This window comes from Denticeps clupeoides, chromosome 7 (genome assembly GCF_900700375.1).
Source record: "Denticeps clupeoides chromosome 7, fDenClu1.1, whole genome shotgun sequence".
Classification (NCBI taxonomy): Eukaryota; Metazoa; Chordata; class Actinopteri; order Clupeiformes; family Denticipitidae; genus Denticeps; species Denticeps clupeoides.
In genome coordinates this window covers 10616322-10636546 of record NC_041713.1, presented here as the reverse complement: position 1 = coordinate 10636546, position 20225 = coordinate 10616322, and the positions used below count along the sequence as shown (strand labels likewise).

General features: G+C 40.8%; 3 protein-coding genes across 5 annotated transcripts; all 3 read left to right on the top strand.

Moving 5' to 3' along the window:
- Nucleotides 1-2711: 2711 nt before the first annotated feature.
- On the top strand, nucleotides 2712-4970 carry mpst (mercaptopyruvate sulfurtransferase). The gene is made up of 2 exons (XM_028987327.1): nucleotides 2712-3320; nucleotides 4306-4970. Exons 1-2 carry the CDS (start codon nucleotides 2732-2734, stop codon nucleotides 4602-4604), a joined length of 888 nt encoding a protein of 295 aa, XP_028843160.1. The 5' UTR covers nucleotides 2712-2731; the 3' UTR covers nucleotides 4605-4970.
- Nucleotides 4971-6943: 1973 nt separating this feature from the next.
- cimip4 (ciliary microtubule inner protein 4) lies at nucleotides 6944-7909 on the top strand. 2 transcript variants are annotated; one of them, XM_028987753.1, is made up of 4 exons: nucleotides 6944-7136; nucleotides 7277-7397; nucleotides 7518-7622; nucleotides 7693-7909. In XM_028987753.1, the coding sequence occupies exons 1-4, from the start codon at nucleotides 7083-7085 to the stop codon at nucleotides 7776-7778; spliced, it is 366 nt and encodes a 121-aa protein (XP_028843586.1). In that variant the 5' UTR covers nucleotides 6944-7082; the 3' UTR covers nucleotides 7779-7909. The 2 variants fall into 2 exon arrangements, with proteins under 2 accessions (XP_028843586.1, XP_028843585.1); XM_028987752.1 differs by having other exon boundaries at nucleotides 7488-7622.
- Nucleotides 7910-11060: 3151 nt separating this feature from the next.
- il2rb (interleukin 2 receptor, beta) lies at nucleotides 11061-18536 on the top strand. 2 transcript variants are annotated; one of them, XM_028986961.1, is made up of 10 exons: nucleotides 11061-11326; nucleotides 12177-12296; nucleotides 12536-12641; nucleotides 13016-13091; nucleotides 13272-13362; nucleotides 13451-13575; nucleotides 14294-14480; nucleotides 15377-15482; nucleotides 15827-15902; nucleotides 17049-18536. In XM_028986961.1, exons 2-10 carry the CDS (start codon nucleotides 12203-12205, stop codon nucleotides 17640-17642), a joined length of 1455 nt encoding a protein of 484 aa, XP_028842794.1. In that variant the 5' UTR covers nucleotides 11061-11326; nucleotides 12177-12202; the 3' UTR covers nucleotides 17643-18536. The 2 variants fall into 2 exon arrangements, with proteins under 2 accessions (XP_028842794.1, XP_028842795.1); XM_028986962.1 differs by having other exon boundaries at nucleotides 14294-14357; nucleotides 17049-18535.
- Nucleotides 18537-20225: the final 1689 nt, after the last annotated feature.

Sequence of the window (20225 nt, the reverse complement as noted above, 5' to 3'; positions counted from 1 at the left end):
CTGGCACATTAACAATGCAAATTTGCTTTCACTTTATATGAATAAATTTTATTGTTGAAGAGAATGTAGTTTTTTTTCACTTTTGCATTCTTTAGTTACCACAAAAAGTGTTTTTTGTACATTTTGGTTTTGAAACAAGAAACCTTCCTCACAGTCAGAAGCAAACTGTAGCAAATGCACAATCAACTGCTCAGTGTTTGTATACTGTGTTGCAAAACTGCGGATATGATGAACTGTCTAAAATTGTGCTCTCTATATAGAGACTGTGCAGAAGATTGGGCATTGACAAGGTAATCGTGTCCCTGTGACTTAAATTTTTCAAATCACGCGGGCCTTACCCCGTGACACTGTGCTGCTTCCAAAAGGAATTTGAAAAGACACTGTTATAGTTACCCTCCCTTACACAATAAACAAAGACTTTCTTCGTTGCAGCACACAGCGGGCATTCCACCTATAATAGCTTACAAAAAAGAAGCTGACTAACATTAGCTAAAACGGAATTAGGCAAGTGGCAAGGTCAGATAATTTTTTTACATTCTATGAAGTACACACACACTCTAATTTCATGATTATTATGAGCTATTATGATCTGTTCTTAGAAAAAGCGTGGTAGTAGCAGAGACAAGACCACAGGGGGCTGAGGTGGGCTTTGTCCCCCCCAGAGACAAAGCCATGCCCACCCTGCAAAATGCTCTGTCAGGAGGAAGACACCAGCAATTCTCGTTCAATTTCTATAGATTTTGAGTTTACAAAACTAAGAGCCCTGATAAGGATTAACTTGTCAGAAAAAGAACATGCTCGGAAATTGTTAAGTGCTAGACAAAGTGCAGTGTGTGCATGTGTGTGTGTTTTTTGAATAAGTGGATTTTCAGCTACTTCTTAAATGTGGTAGTAGTCCCAGCTAGTCGAATGGAGCAGGGCAAGTTGTTCCACCAGCCAGGGACAACAAAGGGACAACAAGGGACAAAGGGACAACTCAAAAGCTCACTCAAAACATCTTCAACTTTTGTCACACCAGGGCTGAGCCCACTGCTACCAACACAGAGCACGGTGCTGCCATGTCGGGAACCGAAACTTATTTATATATTTATATATTGGTTACATATAAAATATATTATTATAGAATATATCAACATATATTACTATGTACAATTCACAATACATGAATATACAGGAAATATATTGGCACATAATATATTGAAAAATATACTTTTGTTGTGTATGGGGTTGTAGAATTGTAAATGTCCCACTTGTGGGACTAATAAAGGATCATCTTAGTATGGGGTGGTTGTCTAGTGGTTAAGGAAGCGGCCCAGTAATCAGAAGGTTGGCAGTACAAATCCCGAACCGACAAAGTAAAGCATCGTCCCCACACACTGCTGATGGTTAAAAGCAGAGGACACATTTCATTGTGTCACCGTGTGCTGTGCTGCATTGTTTCACAATGACAATCACTTCACTCTCACTCAGATGTAGTTCTGTATTTGTACATACACAATTGTTTTTTACCTAATTGAAAATAGGTTAAGATTTCTGCCACAATATTTGCTTTTATGTTCTTTATAAAAGAAAGTTGTCATTATTAATCTGGTCTCACCAGAACCTAGTTTGTAACACACTCGTAACACATGTGCTTTTCTTGTACTTTTTCCATTGGTGTTAATTTTGCACCCCACTATCGACACTCATCCTCCAACCCAGTAAAAATATTATTGTGACACAATGAGCTTGGATAGACAATATTCTGAATGACATGTGCTTTATTTGGAAGCAGCCCACCTCCCTCCCTTTTAGACAGGTGTAAGAATTAAGCCCTGTTCACATTCAAATAGTTTTGTCATAATATTAGCTCCATAGAGCAGCAGCAGTAAGCGGGCTCACTTCTCGCTTATATGGTTGTGATAGAATTTAGAGACCCTGAGGCTGCCTCATTATTCACAGCTCCTGATTCGAATTGTCTGTTGGCTGCAATACTAGTTATTTTACATGGAAATGTTCATATTCATCATAAATCTCTGGGCACATGAGCCAAGTTTCCAGGTCAATTTTACAGTGAAAAGTGTTTTGGGCCAGAAAGGTACTGGTTTATACTATTTCTACGCATCCTGTTTTACGTGCGTTTTCAGTGGCACGGAGCTTTTAAACAGTATTATTATTTTATAAAAGATTGCCATTCATCAATCCAATGCACAGTTCCCGTGTGAAATGTACTGTGTTACAGTGTTGAGCCAGACAGGTAACACTTGATACCATTTCCAATAGTTCTAATGTTGAGTGGGCTCAGAGATCATCACCATATACAGATTTAAAACGTTCTTTATTTCTGGAACAGAAGCCTCGCTGAACTGGAGCCGCTAGGGTCGCAATACGGGTACTGCAGACTGCGGAGCACTATTTAAGGTGGAACGGACAATTCCCATAAGGACGTAACTTCAGCCTCGTGTCTCGCTTTGTGAGCTGATTATTAGATGCCGCTCCAGCCAGTCAGAGAATCTCCTGCCGTCCCCTGCGTCCCCCCAAACGGGGGATAGAAATCCGATCGGTGGCCACGCAATCAAACAGCGACACAGAGACTCCCCAACGCAAGACCACGCCCCCTTCTACCCGCCCATTCCCAAGACTCGGGTTGCCAGTACCATGCATAATAAGCCAATTCATGAATTCCCTTTCCGCGAAGCAGATTGCTGATTATTTTAGCAGGATTTGGCAACTCTGAAATTTGCTCCAAACCATGGCAGCCCAGGTCCGAGCTCTTGTGGCTGCGAAGTGGCTGGCCGAGGCAATAAAAAAAAACAGCGTCGGGCCGAAACTGCGAATCCTCGACTCGTCATGGTACCTTCCGAAGTTCAACCGCAACCCGAAAGAGGAGTTTACGCAGAGCCATATACCGGGCGCGTCCTTTTTCGACATCGACGAGTGCTGCGATAAATCCTCTTCCTATGACCACATGCTGCCCACGGAGCGCGACTTCGCCGAGTACGTGGGCAAGCTGGGCATCGCGAACGACACGCACGTCGTCGTGTACGACACGAGTGACTTCGGCGCCTTCTCCGCGCCCCGGGTGTGGTGGATGTTCCGGCTGTTCGGCCACAGCTCGGTGTCGGTGCTGAACGGGGGGATGAAGGTCTGGCGCGACGAGGGCCACCCGGTCACGTCTGAGCACCGCCGCCCGGAGAGCGCGCACTTCCGGGCCGCGGCGGACCGATCGTGGGTGAAGACCTACGAGGACGTGTTGGAAAATGTCATCAATAAAAGGTTCCAAGTCGTCGACGCTCGCTCTAACGGAAGGTTCCGCGGTACTGAACCAGAACCGCGAGAAAGTACGTGCTGCCACGTGACCCCGACTTTTCCCACTGTGCAAACCCAATATTTGTTCCCATGCAATTTTAAAATGATAACATTACTGGTGCATGCCCTATAAACTTTCTAAAGTAATGTTTAGTGTCCATTTTCTGACACTTTAATAGAAGCACCACATACACCTTTTACAACTAATCAACCGTGTGTATATGTATGTGTGTATATATATATATATATAGTACCTATTCAATACTTATTGCATCTATATCTAAACTGTATGTGTATGTTTGTACAGTATCCAATGCTTGATGTACAGAACAGGCCAAAAGTTTGGACACACCTTCTCATTCAATGTGTTTTATTTGTTTTCATGACCATTTACATTGGTAGATTATCACTGAAGGCATCAGAACTATGAATGAACACATGTGGAGTTATATACTACACAAAAGTGGAGTCCTGGCCTTCACAGTCACCGGACCTGAACCCAATCGAGATGGTTTGGGGTGAGCTGGACCACAGAGTGAAGGCAAAGGGGCCAACAAGTGCTAAACACCTCTGGGAACTCCTTCAAGACTGTTGAAAAACCATTTCAGGTGACGACCTCTTGAAGCTCATTGAGAGAAAGCCAAGAGTGTGCAAAGCAGTAATCAGAGCAAAGGGCAGCTATTTTGAAGAAACTAGAATATAAAACATGTTTTCAGTTATTTCACCTTCTTTTGTTAAGTACATAACTCCACATGTGTTCATTCATAGTTTTGATGCCTTCAGTGAGAATCTACAAATGTAAATGGTCATGAAAATAAAGAAAACACATTGAATGAGAAGGTCTGTCAAAACTTTTGCCTGTACTGTATGCTAACGTAATAATGTTGTGTATTAATTAATGTTCATTAGTATTTGAATGCTGGTAAAGCAGTAGGGGTGTGTTTATTGAATCACCGCCTTTTTAAAAAAAAATGTAATGTCCTTTTGCTCTTTCTTTGACATGGAACATCCCTGCAGACACAGAGCCTGGCCACATTCCAGGTGCGATAAACATGCCGTTCCCCAACTTCATGCAGTCCTCTGGCCTAGAGAAAGATCCAGAAGAGCTGCACAGGATGTTCCAAGAGGCCGGCGTGGACCTTCAGCGGCCCATCTGGGTGACCTGCGGCTCAGGGGTCACTGCTTGTCACATCGCCTTGGCGGCCCACCTATGTGGGCACCCCGGTGTGTGTGTGTATGATGGGTCCTGGTCTGAGTGGTTTGACCGGGCTGCGCCAGAGCATGTAATATCAGAGGGCAAAGGGAAGCAAGTATGAAGAGGTCGCTGTTCTGAAAGGAAACGCGCTGGGTGAAAAAATTAATTATATGTGCACAACATTTGTGTATATTTGCTTCTTTGCTGGATGATGCTGTGAATGTATAGGATATTTTACTATTAAAGATTTTGTTCATCTTGGACATCTAAAAGAATACTTTGCAGAGTGCACTTTCATATGAGATTTTATTAAACCAACTGATTTCTTTCACAAAAACTGATGCTGCTGTTTTGGAAATAAAAACACTTTATATGCACATATAAGGTTTTGGTTGGTCTGTTTCAACCACTGAAGTTTCACCCATTGTCATTGAGAATAACACAAGTAATGGTTTTCACGAAGTGTGCTTTTTGTCAGTTTCTGTGGTTTATTGTAGTTTAATTACAAGCATTTTAAGTTTTCTTCAAGACCTCTACAATTCGCCCTGGCATGCTGTCAATCAACTTCTGGGCCAAATCTTGGCTGATGGTAACCCATTCCTTCATAATCAGTGCTTGGAGGTTCTCAGAATTTGTTGGTTTTTGTTTGTCCACCTGCCTGAGGATTGACCACAAGGGGTGGTAGTAGCCTAGTGGGTAACACACTCGCCTATGAAACAGAAGACCCAGGTTCAAATCCCACTTACTACCATTGTGTCCCTGAGCAAGACACTTAACTCTAAGTTGCTCCAGGGGGGACTGCCTCTGTAACTACTGATTGTAAGTCGCTCTGGATAAGGGCGTCTGATAAATGCTGTAAATGTAAACTTAAGGTGTGGGATGTTTCCTGGCTATGGACCCAAAATTTCAATGTTTTGTTCCCCTGAGACACTCGGTTATCACTTTGGCCATATGGCACATTGCTCCATTATGCTGGAAAAAGCATTGTTCTTGGATGGTTGGGAGAAGTTCCTGTCGGATGATGTTTTGGTACCATTCTTTATTCATGGCTGTGTTCAAAATTGTGAGTGAGCCCACACCTCGGATGAGAAGCGGCCCAACACATGAATAGTCTCAGGATGCTTTACTGTTGGCACGAGACAGGACTGATAAAAGCGCCCACCTTTTCTTCTCCGGACAATCATTTTTCCAGATGCTCTAAACAATCAAAAAAGGGCTTCATCAGAGAAAATGATTTTACCTCAGTACAAGCAGTCCAATATTTGCACTTTTTGCAGATTATCAGTCTGTCCTTGATGATTTTCTTGGAGAGAAGTGGCTTCTTTGCTGCCCTTCTTGACACCAGGCCGTCCTACAAAAGTCTCCACCTCACTGATGATGACCTAAATGGTTCGTTTAGGTGCAATCTTAGCCCTCCTTATACAGCACAATGATGACTGCACGTGTTTCCTTGCAGGTAGCCATGGTTAACAGAGGAAGAACAATGATTTCAAGCATCATCGTCCTTTTACAGCATCAGGCCTGCTATTTTAGCATTTCAGCATGACAGAATGATCTCCAGTCTTGTGCTCACCAAAACTCTCTCTTGTGTCTCGCGAGAGGATCACTGAAAGGATCCCATCAGGTCCTTTTGTGGCAGGGCTGAAATGCATTTTCATGGCAGAGGGACTTCATCTGAAATTCATCTGTTAACATTCTGAGCATATGCAAATTGCCATAATAAAAAACAGTATTTGTGTCATTCTCAATACTTTTGGCCACGACTATACAAACATGGGTTTTTCCAATTACTTATACATAAAAAGAACACATCAGTGACATTATGTCAAAACACAGGAGTCCTGATTTCTAAATGGTTTAATAACTATTAAATTATATTTTAAAAATCAGCGAATAATCAAGTGGACAAGTCTGTTGGATTACTAGGAAAACTGGTAAGGATAAATCATTATATTGGTTCCCCCTAGGAAAGACACGTGCAGTGTGCAAAATCATGATCCGCCTAATTAGATTGTAATTAGTATGGTATGTTATTACACTACAGGTCCACTAGAGAGCGAAGCTTGCATACACAATTTTACAGATGATGCCCTACACTGGATATTATATTTTTAAAATAAAAAAAAAAAAAAAAGAAATACATTTTTTTGCTTGCTTTTCAAATTATATGTCACATCAAAGATGGGGAAAGTTTTGGAATGATATTATAGACTCATTTTTTTTCACATCACCAAAAGCTGCTATGTAAACAGAGGGTGTGTAATTTTTTTGCATCCACTGTATTTACTCCTTCACCAGTTGTTAGGAATGTTGAATGGCCTTTTAACTGCATGCTTCGGATGACAACCCTCTGAACTCCTGCAGAATGCTGAAGGTGCCACACGTTAAATAAGTGATGGCTCTCCTGAATAGTTGATGAAGTGTTTTGCAGACGCGTTATGGCAACAGGGTCACGGGTAAGTAGAGTCCCGTGTTTCGTTTAAAACCAGGCGAAAAATGGAACCTGCTTCCGAATGATCGGATGGGCTTTTTGAGAGGTTGGAGCTTTTGAGTTTATGTTTCTGAATATTACCGAAGCCCACCAGACTGCTTGGCTGTGATGAGTGTCCAGTCCACTCCAGTGTCCACTGAGCTAGAAGAGGAGCAGGCAAAGGTGAGTCCTACCAAATTTCGTGCCTTGTGAGAACAGAATGGCCACACTTTCTGGTCTTATGAGCCCAGACATGTCACATAAGAAAACGCTGTGATCAACAATGCTCTTAATAAATGGCGGCCCGTGTGTCTGCATCCCAGATGAGGAAACTGGTCCCTTTCTTTGAGCCACCTCACTACCAAGTAAAAGAAGTCATGATCACAGCCCCACATGCAGCCTATCACAGCCTGAGCCACTGCCTGCGTGCAGATATCTTTCCTGGTACATCTCCGCGGTCGATCAAACAGTCTAAATTCAGCAGTTTTATTTCTGTAATTAATAAAAATAACAACCACTTTCTCTTTTTTTGAGGTATGAGTTTATTGGACACTTGTATTCCAGGTGCTCCATTGATGGGAACATCACTGGTGAAAGAGTCCTATGTGGCTCACCCAGTGGGACAACAGGACCCAGAACACTGGTATGGGCGCAAGGCGGATGACATGGGTAAGTGCTTTTTTATTTATTCCTGATCCCTGTTCCCAGCCTTCGGCAAATTGATGTCTTCCTGTTTCAGTCCGATGGTCAGAGAGAAACTTTCTGAACCGGAATCTGACGAAGGCCCTGAAGGAAAGGAAGCTAATGAAGGGCACGGCTGGATGAATTGTGAAAGCACTGCAACCTGACACATGGTTCCCTTGCACAGCGCAGCCTCACCCTGTCTGATGCCCTGTCTGAGTACGGGCACTTCATTGTAGTAAAGACGCCACTCACTCACCCACACACACACACACACACACACACACTTTCCTTCTCGCGTTCACACTCAGCTGCAGAGAAATGTAAACAGTTGCGCAACACGCAATGTGCAATTATATTATGAACAAATAGAAATTGCTTTTGAATCCATTCTGGTATGAGACATACATTTTTAGTGTTCGTGTGAAAAGTGTACAAATTTTACATTTTTGAAAAGTTTAGTCTCACCTACTCTGTGGAGTCTATGGAGACTGTGAGTCAGAAGCGGAAAATGTCACGTCGCCAATCAAATTCTCCAGTGTTTCTCTTTAATGTACAATGTAGCTTGGTTTACGTCAGTGTGTCAGCTAAATGTGTAATTTTTTATTTTTCAATTAGAGTTTTCAATTAGATACCCATACTGGGAAATCAGACTACAAATCAGACATTTTGTATAACCAAAATGCAGCTTGAATGTCAGTTGTGTGAGCAAATACGGTAAACGTGTGTAAGACAGACTTGCTAATAAAACAATGGACTGGAAACCGCTGGTCTGGTATGCATTTCTTCATATCTGCACCACCTACAATCAGAGTGGCTTTGAAATGTGTTGCACAGTGAATACGAGGTATCAGTTTGGTAACCATTGTCACGTCCCTACGTTTCTTTCTCAGCAAAAAATGACGCAAACTGTTTTCCGATGTGTTTTTTCCATAGTATTTCTGAGTTTGTCATCATATGCTAATTAAATACTGAGCAACAGACCACTTTTGATGTTAAAGGGAAAGAAAAACAGTTTAAAGTAAAGGAAAGTCAACGGCAAACAGAACAGAAAGATGAATGTGGGATTTTTGCGTCTTTCTGCCCTAAGATGTGGTGGCGTAATGTAAACTGACAACTCAACTGACGTGGTTTGAATGAAAAACCACCGAAACCTAGTTTTTCAGCATAGTTCATGTTTGCAGATATCAGGTGTCATGTCTGTATCTGTGGGTTGAGAGTGATGATGTTACTTCATCTCTGAATTTACCAACTCAGCTGTCAGGGTGAAGAAAACATGGATGTGTTGTAAGAGATAAGATAAGATAAGATGACCCTTTATTAGTCCCGCAAGTGGGAAATTTGCATGCTGTGTTGTACACAGAATGAAAGGCTAGAATCGTTTAAACCACTTCATTCTCAATCAGCACATAAAAGTTATTAGTTGTCACATGTGACTCACCACAGCACAGTGAGATGTGATCTCTGCATTTAACCCATCCCATTGGTGAGCAGTGGGCAGCCATGAAAGGGGACGATACTTTGGTAGTGGCACCTTGGTGGTTCAGGATTTCGGCAACCTTACAATTATGGGTCTGTTTCCTTACCCGCCACACTGAAAAAAGTGAAAACTGGCTAAAAAAAGGAAGTGATCTCTCGCACGAATATTTTTACATTGATGTAATGTAAATGAACAGATTACAGCAGGTTTGATTGGCATACTTACATTATGGCAATTACTACAGTTTTTAATGTTTAGCGAGCACTTTTTTTTTACAGTGTTTTACGGTGTTTTACAAAGTAAACCATAGCTCTTGTTTGTTTAATGTTGGGGGGGGGGGGTGTATTGTAAACACGAATGAACTGTCACATGGATATTTGGGGTGACAGTTACAGAGAAAATCTGCTCTTCAGAAGACCCCCCCCAACATTTAGTGGGACTTGGACAGGGCATATCATCACAACCAGTGCTATACGGCACACAGAGGTCAAGTGCTCGACTCTGGGGGGAAATGGAAAGACAGAAAAAGTGAAGTCATAGCACAGCACACGGTGACACAACGAAATGTGTCCTCTGCTTTTAACCATCACTTTTTTAATGAGCAGTAGGCAGCCAGTGTGTGGGGAGTGTACTTTGCTCAGTGACACCTCAGTGGCACCTTTCGACAACCTTCTGATTACGAGGCCGCTTCCTTAACCGATAGGCCTCCACTGCCTAATGCTTACAGCACCTGCTAGTCTCTCATCCAAGTTGTAACCAGGCCCAACCCTCCTTAGCTTCCGAGATCAGATGAGATCGGGTGTTCTTCGGCTAGTATGGCTGTAAGCATGTATTACTGTATTAATAATGAGTAATTATAAGACAATTCCATATGTCTATGGCATAGAATTTGCACAGATTTCCTTACATAGTTGCCTACTGTTACATATATATGTATACAAAAAGTGCCATGTATGTTTTTTAGTATGTTGGTCTTTGTCTCTTTTGGGGGACGTTGCATTCAGAGTGAAAAACATTTTTTGGTAAATATGTAAATAAATGCATGTTTTTTTTTTCACCCTAACTTGCTAAAGTAGCCAGGCAGAAATGTACAGTATTTTCTGCTTTTTATATTGTACAATTATTCCTTCACAGATAACGGAGACAGCCTCCACTCGAGCGGCTCAGAGTCAAGGGTGTAGCTCTTTAAGCACACAGTGCTAGTCAGTGGGGTTTCAGCCCACTGATCCAAATGTAGAGGAGATCTTAAAAGTGTTATTGGTTTAAAGAGTGATTTCCACATTTAAAAGGAACTCTTGCTGGACATGAGTGTCCTAACAAATAAGAATGTCTGTCATCACTTTCACACCTTCATTCTATCTTTCAGGTCACACTTGTTTACGCAGACCACAGCACTAATCACCACCCTGGAACCAAAAAAAAAAAAAATGTCACTTGTCAGATGCCGCTGCATATGTTGCTGATCTGATCTTGACCTTTACGGCGCTGCTCTTCACAGACCACTGATGAAAAACCATACTTAATTGAATTATGTGGAAGATGAGAGATTCTTGGAGTTCCACGGGCCTTTCCTGTGATGCTGGGCTATTTAACGTTTAAATTTTAAATCAGACAGGGTGCACCCACCTTGTTCGCATACCATTCACTTCGCTACTCATTTGGTGCAAGTAGGCCACATATGAGAGCACACAGCAAAGGCGTACACACTTGTGCTTTTGGCTGAACTTTTTGGGCTTGGCTGAAACAGGATGTGGTCCTGTATCATAATGCGGTGGGGGGGCCCAGGGTCTAATCGTGCTTGTTTTTGCCCTCAGCAAATGACCTGAAATGATGCAGAGTCTCTCTCGCTCTCTCTTCTTTTTTTTTTTTTCTCGCAACCCATCTTCCTGCAAACGTCAGGCCCAGCAAGAGCCTGTGGTCTGAAAGTGTCACAGCGGAATGAAATGTCACCAGCGCCGTGATCAAAGCACTTGCAGGGACCAATGTAAACACAGAAGCAGAAGTGTACGGAACGAATGGCAATGAGAGCATGCGTAGCAGTCAGATTAGAGGTGAGAGGGTAAAGGAAGGGCCAAGCACCGCTAATGAGAGATACAGATAGAGAGAGAGAGAGAGAGAGAGAGAGAGAGAGGGAGTGAAAACAACCGAGCCGTCACCTCCACGCTGACCTCCACAGATGCAATGACCGCTCCGCTGAAACCCTGAACAGAAGGTGGGTGAATTCAGTTTTTACTGATTTCCACTGGTGTACTGGGTCCACTGATGTGCTCATTTGACTTATTTCACATCTGCATGTATGATTCTTTTTTTTTAAACAGGCAAAATACAATTTGAAGCTTAAACACTGTAAAAATATGTCAAGCAAAATATGTCTTTCTAGAAGGTGGGCCATGCAGGCGCAGGGGCTTGAAAAAGTGTTACTTTTTTCTTCACTCATGTGTCCTTGCATCATATTCCACTGCCAATGGAGAAAGGTTTCGTAACCGTAGATTACACAGCCCTCGCATCTACTCCAACGCTATTGGTTTTTGCGAGCGCTGGTTAAATCGCCCACTCAGCAGCAAGTCTATATTCAATAATCAGCAGGTCTAAATTAGCATTGAAGTGTTGACAAGTGTTGACTGTGCATGAGCCTTGATTTTATGTTTCCGGGGAAAAAAAAAACAACACTGGGTAGATCTAGTACCATTTGTGGTTGTTTTCCTGCTTGAACATCTCCACGGTGACTCTGAACGCGAGAGTCTCCACCTTAGGTCTCCACCTCTCAGCACTTCCATGTAACAGTAGCATTAGTGCAGTAGAGTAGTCTGAACATACTAATATAAAAACAATATGTTGACCAGGCACAACAGTATGGTTTAGAAACCTTAAACTATTTACCCTTACATTTAACTGCTTACATCATCCTGATTTGTAAATCTACAAGAAGCCTTTTCACTCACAAGACAGATTGTTGAACGTGTGTGCCGTTAATTGGTTGATGTCTAATTTCTGCTCACATACTGTAATTAATGCTGATTGTAATCAGAACGTTCCTGCACACCTTTTTTCTCTGTTGTTAGAGTGAGCATCTGCCCCTACAGCAGCAATGGGACGATCCTGGCTGACATCTTCTCTTCTGTTCTTTATGCTGCTGGTTGTGAGTCACCAGAAAACTCAACAAGACACTGAAATTCAACAAGGTACATTGTCACACTACATTTGTCTGTTTGCTTTTCATACTTTCACATGGCTGCTAGCGAACGCATATAATCCATGCAGTATATATTACAATCACAAAGCTTTCTATATGATTGCCTGCAAGTCATTTAAATGTGAGTCATGGAGGTAAATGGTGTGATAAATCCATGAATCTATGGAGCCCGTGAGATGTAAACTCTTGTTATACATGTGATGAATCACATAATCACATATACTCCAGGTTTGACCTGTGTGAACGACTACAACAAGAACGTCAGCTGCATGTGGAACGCCTCCAATCAGCCCGACAATGGGAACTGCACGCTGCACGGCACCATCAACCAAGTGTAACACCACCACCAACACTGTCTAGATCCTATCGATGAGACATTCAGTCCAAATATGTGTTTATGATATTACATGTCAGTGTTGGAACGATCATTGCTCTGGTAGAGAGTTAGATGAGTCACGCCCGGTGCAGTTATCGTGAAGTAGTTTGGCACATTCAATATACTGTACATACTGTAGATGTAAATCTGAGAATAATTGAGGGAGAGAGATGTTTTATATATATATATATATATATATAGAGAGAGAGAGAGAGAGAGAGAGAGAGAGAGATAGATATAGATGTATGCACTGTATAAACAATTAATTGAGTGTGCATCTCTTATAATAAAATTAATATTACAATTATGCTTTTTTTGTGTCTGTACATCAGTGAAAGCAATTGCAAATTGAAGCCTTTGAATGCTCCTGACCAATCCTTTAAAGCCTGTTACTTTATCTTACAAAAGGTAAAGTATGGTGTTCTAATTATTTTATAATTAAGTTTGTTATAATTAAGATTTTGTTCAAATTTTTGTTTTAAAAGGAAATCCTCCTGGATCAGGTGTCTTCAAATTTGGACACTATGTCCAAATTGTGCACCCAGTCATTGAAAGTGCATCTGATTTGATACACCTTATCTTTTACAGACCGTCTCCTTTTACAGCATAGTTAACATTACGATCAAGTGTGACGGAAAAGCGTTTTCAAATATAATGCATTACATGCCGAAAGACCACAGTGAGTATAACATTAACATTGCTGTGCTCAGCGTATTGTGTGGGCTGACATGCAGAGACGTCCATCTTCTCGTCTTGTTGTTTTACAGTTAAGCTGCATCCGCCTGGTATCCTGAATTGTACTGCAGGCAACGTCACATGGAGCCAAGGCACACAATTAACTCTTCTTATCACAGAGTATGAGTTCGAGCTGCAGGTTACAAAGCCAGACAAGGTTTGTGTTTTCATGTTGCTGCTGTTCTCAAACTTTTCACAATGACTTGCACCTCTCAGGGTACATTTTTTTTTACACATACACCATCATACACTGTCACACAGCAACTGTGAATATTGAAAATAATCTCAGTGTCTCCTGGTGTACGACCAGGGGTTCGTGTTCTACATTCTCTCCACCATTCAGAAACATTTGTTGGTGTTCAGGGGTTTAATGTTTTAAGTTGCAGGTTGCAGGTGTGATGTCATTTAAGCAATGTGACCTGTTGGAAGCAAACCAAGGGTTGAGAGCCATGTGGAACTATATGAGATTCAAATGTACATATCAAACCTCTTGGTCAGCTCTTCCTTCCTACTAAATATGAATAAAGTCTTAATACCAATTAAACAAAACAGTAATTGTTTATTATTTATTAAACAAAATCAAATGCCTCATCAATGAACACACTGAATCAGTCGCTGTCAAAAAGACATTTGTGAACATTTTTTAATTTAAAAATGTAGGAAAATTTTAAATATAAAAAATATAAACATTAAAATATAAAATATTGATCACTATTTATTCTGTGAAACATCTGTGAAAACATCTGTGAAAAGTTAATCTTCCAGAGCGATAATGTGTTTTTGAATACACAGGATAGTTCAGGTTAGTGACAGGCAGCATGACATTTCCAAAGTTTTTCATTTACTGCAGTCTGTTCTTTGCCCCTCGCTCACAGAAGGTCACACTGATCCCCACCCAGCAGCAGTGGATGGCAATCAACTCCACAACCCTGCAGAAGGGTGAGACGTACAAGGCCAGAGTTAGAATGAAGCCTTTATTGAAAACGTACCATGCAGAGTGGAGTGACTGGAGTCCCGAGTGCACTTGGGTGTCCGAGGTTGGAAGATCACCCAATGTAGCTGGTAGGGTTCCTTCCTCAAGAGGTCTCTGAAGCGCCATGTACCAGGTTGTGTTGTGTAACTGGTGTCTGTTGTTGTGTAGTTTGGCAAAATTCATCTGTTGCTTAAAATGTTTTGATGTCTATGTAATATGTCTAAATTTAAAAGCTGATGAGGGGTTTTCTTTGTCACATTGAGACTTCTGACATTTTGGAAGCAACACAAACAATACTAAGCAGTCATGACATGCTTGTGTTAGGGTTTTGGACAATGCAGAACATGTCCTGTCAAACATACCCCATGTGTCATCTTATTTGTGACATATGTAGCCGTCGTTATACTGAACGTTGCACTAAGATTTCCGCAGTTTTTCAGAGTATGTGCACTGACTCTTTAAAATGTAATCTTTACTGAGAAGAACAAGCATGTCATTTACCCAAATAACAATGTGACACAGGAATTTGAGGTTTTGCACCTTTATGGTCTCCACCCTGGTAGTCAGTAACATTAAAACTATTAATACAATGACCCTCTCGGTGAAGTATTTAAAAAAAAAAATTCAAAAGATTTTTAAAGAAATATTTTTGTAGGGCGTGTTGGAGCTAAGCAGTGATTTTTGCTGATTAGCAGCAAAGAGAAGACATGCAAACAAAAGACAGTTAAAATGTTCAAACGTGCTTTGGAGGCTGAAGAGTGGGTGAAGAGTTGCTCAAGTTTTATGTGATCCTCATCCTACGCTGTGACAGGATCTTATCACTCCGTTCTACATTGGAACCGTACATCGAACACACAGACCTAGAATTCTAGACTATGTAATTCTAGACATATATTCACACACACACACACACACACACACACACACACACACACACACACACACACACACACACAGACATTTTTCTTCATTTACTGTGTTTCAGAGTCAACCAGCTCTAACAACATCATCTCACTGATGTTGGGTGTGGCCATCTTTGTTCTTATAAATGTGATTTTGGCTGTGATATGGAAAAGCATCAAAGGTCACTGGTGAGTTGGATTGTTATTTATCAGCATGTGATCAGAAATATCTTCCTGTCATTTGTAAAAAGTTGTATGTGTTTGTGGACCTATTTTCTTAGCCATATCCACACTGTCTGGCCCCAATAATGTAAATAATTGTTTCATTAAAATTTTTTGGTTATTAGGGTTAATTCAGCTGTTCTTTAATATTTTGAACCTAACTCACAATGGTTTTGTGCATAGGTATCAATGTATATAGTGTATAAATGTACATAGTGTAAAAATTCATTGTATGGTATGTGCACACAATGATAGGAATACAAATGTGTGCAAATGGCTTTTGTGTGATCTTGTTTCTGATTCTGCTAAAGTTACTTAAGAAAGAAGGATCAGCAGATGCTTGATCTGTCCAAAGATTCCCAGGGTCTTCATTCTCTGCAGTTCCAGGTGGGCACACCTCAGGTTTATTTCATTCTCATAATCCAGAGTCTAACAAAAATCAGGGTCTGCTATGTGGAACTGTGCATTTAAGGAATGTTTCTGATCATTCAACTTTATTTATACACACCAGAAAGTTGTGAGGAACAGTAATAATATGGATAATAAACATATATTATCATTATTATGATACATATTTATTTATTATTGTACATTTTACAATACTGAAAATACAGAAAAGTGATAGTTTTATTTTTTTCATTAATTTTCGTAACTGAGAACTATGAAGATTTTGTGGTTGAACAAGTTTTGTGGTCAATGTAGATGGTCCAATATAGAAGGGTATGGGCAAATTTGTTACATTCCTGGTTTTACAGAGAAAACTGGACTTAAATATGGTCCCCACGTATGACCCATCACTACCACATAATCACAGGAAAATAATTCTATCCTATATGGTTCAATACTGCAATACTTATTGACTCTCAGTACACACTATCCCATTTACATTAACTTTAAACCTTTCAAACTGCATATTTATATTGCATATTTAAAATTGCTATGCATATTTAAAACAGCACTTTCAATTTCAATATCAAAGCACAGCAAAATAAATGTATATGATTCTGAAAACATCAACATTAATGAGGGAAATTCTCTGTTTGTGACTGCAAATTCAGCAGTTTATATTATACTAGATAGTATAGGCTATTGTGGCCCAGAAGGCTTATTTCTGCCAAGATAACCATTTCAAAATTTAATCCTCCATTGACATTAACCTTTTCACATTAGAATTAGAACCAATAAGATTTAGGATAAGAATGGTACTTAAGCACAGCAATGCTGTCTGTTATATTTATTCTTTGGTCTGGTTCCTTTGCTTGCCACAGCATTGAAATAAACTCTGATGAACTCAAGCAGGCACATACATTTCAGGTTGGTATCCAGTTCATAGACTGAGCCTAGTCCTAAAAGGGAACATCAATGATATTTTCCGTTCAAAAACGCTTTCAGTCTAGGACTAGGCTTCATTCTCCATGAACAGAAAACTTACCCTTAGTGTTTAGCAAACTGTGGAGCATTTCTTTCTGAGAACTCTTTCACCAAAGAAAAAAAATTACATATGCCATGTTTGTCCTCATGACATTTCTATAGGAATGGCTGAGTCCTTACTTCACTCCAGAGTCGTTTGCCGCCTCAGTGTCCAGGGATGACATCTCCCCGGTGGAAGTCTGCCCCGCCTATAATACTGACCCATATTTCTCCTGCACCACCAAGGCCCTCCTCTATCCCAATGACAAGGAAAACATCAATGACTGCAGAAGCAACGGCGAATTATCTGGCTTCTCCAACGTTGGCTATTTCTCAGAGTACCGGCCTGGCTCCATCCAAATATACTCCTGTCCCAACTACTTCACTTACCATGACCATCGAGGGCATCAGACCAGGGACGAGAAAGGACACCACTCACCCACAGGCAGTTCCTCGTATGAGCAGCTGGAGCACTTGGAGAAATGTGGTCACCTAAACAGCCAGTGGCTTGAGCCCTTGAGCCCTGATTCTGGGGTTGGGATGGAGGACAGAGAAGAAGGAGGACACGGTGCTCCACCGTCGGCCCAACTTGAGCCAATGTGGGAAGCTGCTGCCACCCACATCTCTGGCAGGTTGGCGTCCACAACCGTCCAGCCCAGCAGCAGTGGGTACTTGACAGTGAAACAGATGCAGAGCACCTACAACAAGTCCATATAAATTCTGTCAATATAAATCTATTGGTCAATATCAAATGTTGACATCACGCTCAAAACAGATATCTGACTTAAAGAAATGTTTTCATTTTGTTCAAGTCAAGATCGAATCAAGAGTCTAATCATTCTATTCTCTCTCAACTGAATCAAAGAAGAGTAAATTAGCTTGAAACTGGTAACCCAAACAACAGCTATTGCAAGGCTGATGCTCATGTACAAAGCCACAATTAGTTAGGGGGAAAGTTGTTGCAAGACCACTGGAATCTGTAGTTCCTGGACATGAAAGAAGCCTACAAAGAGCCAAAAGACTTTTAAAGGACCCCAAACAGCACCAGTCACGGATAAGAAGATGCGTGCATGAAAAGCATTACATAGCAAAAAAGTGTTTCGGTCGCAGGTATTTGATTCCTTTTTTTATTACGAGTGTAGTTTTACTTCTAAACACATGACATTCTTAATAGCTATAATCAACTTGTGAGATTTTTCTTCAGTGTAGATATGCTTTTTACTCATGGTACTACAGAAATAATGGCAACTGAAGTTCAACTGAAACAAGCTGCTAAGACGAGATCTTGGTCCTCATTTATTCAGGCATTCTTTTCAGTAAATGGTGTAATATATATTTTTTAAGGAATAGCCTACTCTGTTTTGCTGCTGTATTAATGGTCTTATAATACATTGTTTATGCATGTAGATTCAATTAAATGCATCGTATTTAAACAGTTTTATTCAACAGCATGAAATCCTTTATTTGCTAATGGTTTATATTATAATGGTTTCTGATGCATATTACTGGGGATGTGTAGCATATGTGTCCACATTATATAGTCCACCATAAAAAAATTGTATTGTGTATTGTATTGTGTTTAATAATTCCAGATTGTAATAAAAATGTAAAAAGCTGTCTTTGGAACTTACATGAATAAAATCTTTGGACAGTTTCCCCTGAATTTTAGACTGGCTTTTTGTTTAATGCAGCCATATCTAGCCATTTCACTTTGCTTGCCACCGCAGGTTAATGTTACTGAGAATCAACACATCAGTAAATGTCATATGACTTCCAATCATCCCTTTAGTCAACACTCTGGTTTTTGAAGTTTGACCTTCATATTTTTTTCCTTAAACCCATAGCTAATGTGTCACAGCAATGAACTATCATTGTATTCATCTGTCTGTCTGTCTGTCTGTCTGTCTGTACACATACTATCTATCTGTCTATACACAGAGACACACACACACACTCTGCATGCTATACTGAAAAGTGTTTTTATGTGTGTTGGGGTGTGTGCGTTTATTGTTGTTTATTTATGTATAAATGGATGGAAGGGGCATTTTGTTCTGTATTTTTGGATGCAAGTGGGTGTAGGTGTTGGCGTGTGGGTACATGAGTGCCTGCGTGTGGCTGGACTGCGTGTTTGTAAAATTGAGTGCATTAGTATGCGGTCTGACATTTACTTCTGACAACTGAATACACCTTTGCCAACAAGCTTCCGTTCATATGTGTGTGTGTGTGTGTGTGTGCTTTAGAGCTAGTGACAGAGAGAAAATAAGAGTATTTTATTTAACCTCACCAAATAAACATTTGTCTTTCATTCTTAGAAAATGTGACAGTATGTTTTGTTTACAAAAGCCAATGGGATTTTTATTGTTTTTAATGGTCCAACCAACCCCCAAGGAATTGTTGATAAAATAGGCCTTTTTAGACACTCATGTACGGACATTCATGTATTAAACAAGAAACCATCAGAAAGGATTTTCATATCACCTGTGAACAGTATGGGGTGCATTGGGTATTCAAATTCAAATTCAAATTAAATTTTTATTTGTCACATACACAGTCATACACGGTATGATATGCAGTGAAATGCTTTTTGCGACTACTACAGACAACAGTTTTGCAAATGTTGCAAGTATACAATGAACCAATATGCAAATATTGCAAACATAACCAAATATTACACTTTTACGTCTTTAACATAAAATATGTGTAACTGGTAGGGTGAAGGTGTGCAAATGAGTTACAGACAATGTTTAAAGAAAAGAGAAAAAGAGCCATAAAAAAAAAGAGTGATTATGTGCAAAGTGATTTTGTGCAAAAGAGTCCGAAGTGATTGGAGGTGAAAGTGCTGGAGTACTGTTGTTGTTGAGAGCTCAGACAGCCTGCGGGAAGAAGCTCCTCCTCATTCTCTCTGTGTTGGATTTCAGGGAGCGAAAGCGCTTCCCTGATCGCAGCAGAGAGAAGAGTCCGTTGTTGGGGTGGGTGAGGTCCTTCACTATCTTCCTGGCCCTGGTACAGCACCGTTTGCTGTAGATAGATTGAAGGTCAGGGAGCTTGGTACGGATGATTCGTTCGGCTGATCGAACCACCCTCTGTAGGGCTCGCCTGTCCTTCATGGTGCTGTTCCCAAACCAGGTTGAGATATTTCCCATCAGGATGCTCTCTATGGTGCAGGAGTAGAAGTTCCTAAGCACCTTGGAGGGCAGTCTGAAGTCTCTCAGGCGTCTGAGGTGGTAAAGATGCTGCCGGGCCTTTTTCACCACGGTGTTGATGTGACAGGACCATGACAGGTCCTGCATGATGTTAACA

Excerpts from the sequence above, each read along its gene's own strand:
- mpst (XM_028987327.1), top strand. The coding sequence starts at position 2,732 with ATGGCAGCCCAGGTCCGAGCTCTTGTGGCTGCGAAGTGGCTGGCCGAG. Across the intron at positions 3,321-4,305 it reads TGAACCAGAACCGCGAGAAA|ACACAGAGCCTGGCCACATT; the intron begins GTACGTGCTGCC and ends ACATCCCTGCAG.
- il2rb (XM_028986961.1), top strand. The coding sequence starts at position 12,203 with ATGGGACGATCCTGGCTGACATCTTCTCTTCTGTTCTTTATGCTGCTG. Across the intron at positions 12,642-13,015 it reads CACGGCACCATCAACCAAGT|TGAAAGCAATTGCAAATTGA; the intron begins GTAACACCACCA and ends TCTGTACATCAG. Across the intron at positions 14,481-15,376 it reads AAGATCACCCAATGTAGCTG|AGTCAACCAGCTCTAACAAC; the intron begins GTAGGGTTCCTT and ends ACTGTGTTTCAG.
- cimip4 (XM_028987752.1), top strand. The coding sequence starts at position 7,083 with ATGAGTGTCCAGTCCACTCCAGTGTCCACTGAGCTAGAAGAGGAGCAG. Across the intron at positions 7,398-7,487 it reads GCGTGCAGATATCTTTCCTG|GTATGAGTTTATTGGACACT; the intron begins GTACATCTCCGC and ends TCTTTTTTTGAG. Across the intron at positions 7,623-7,692 it reads GCGCAAGGCGGATGACATGG|TCCGATGGTCAGAGAGAAAC; the intron begins GTAAGTGCTTTT and ends TTCCTGTTTCAG.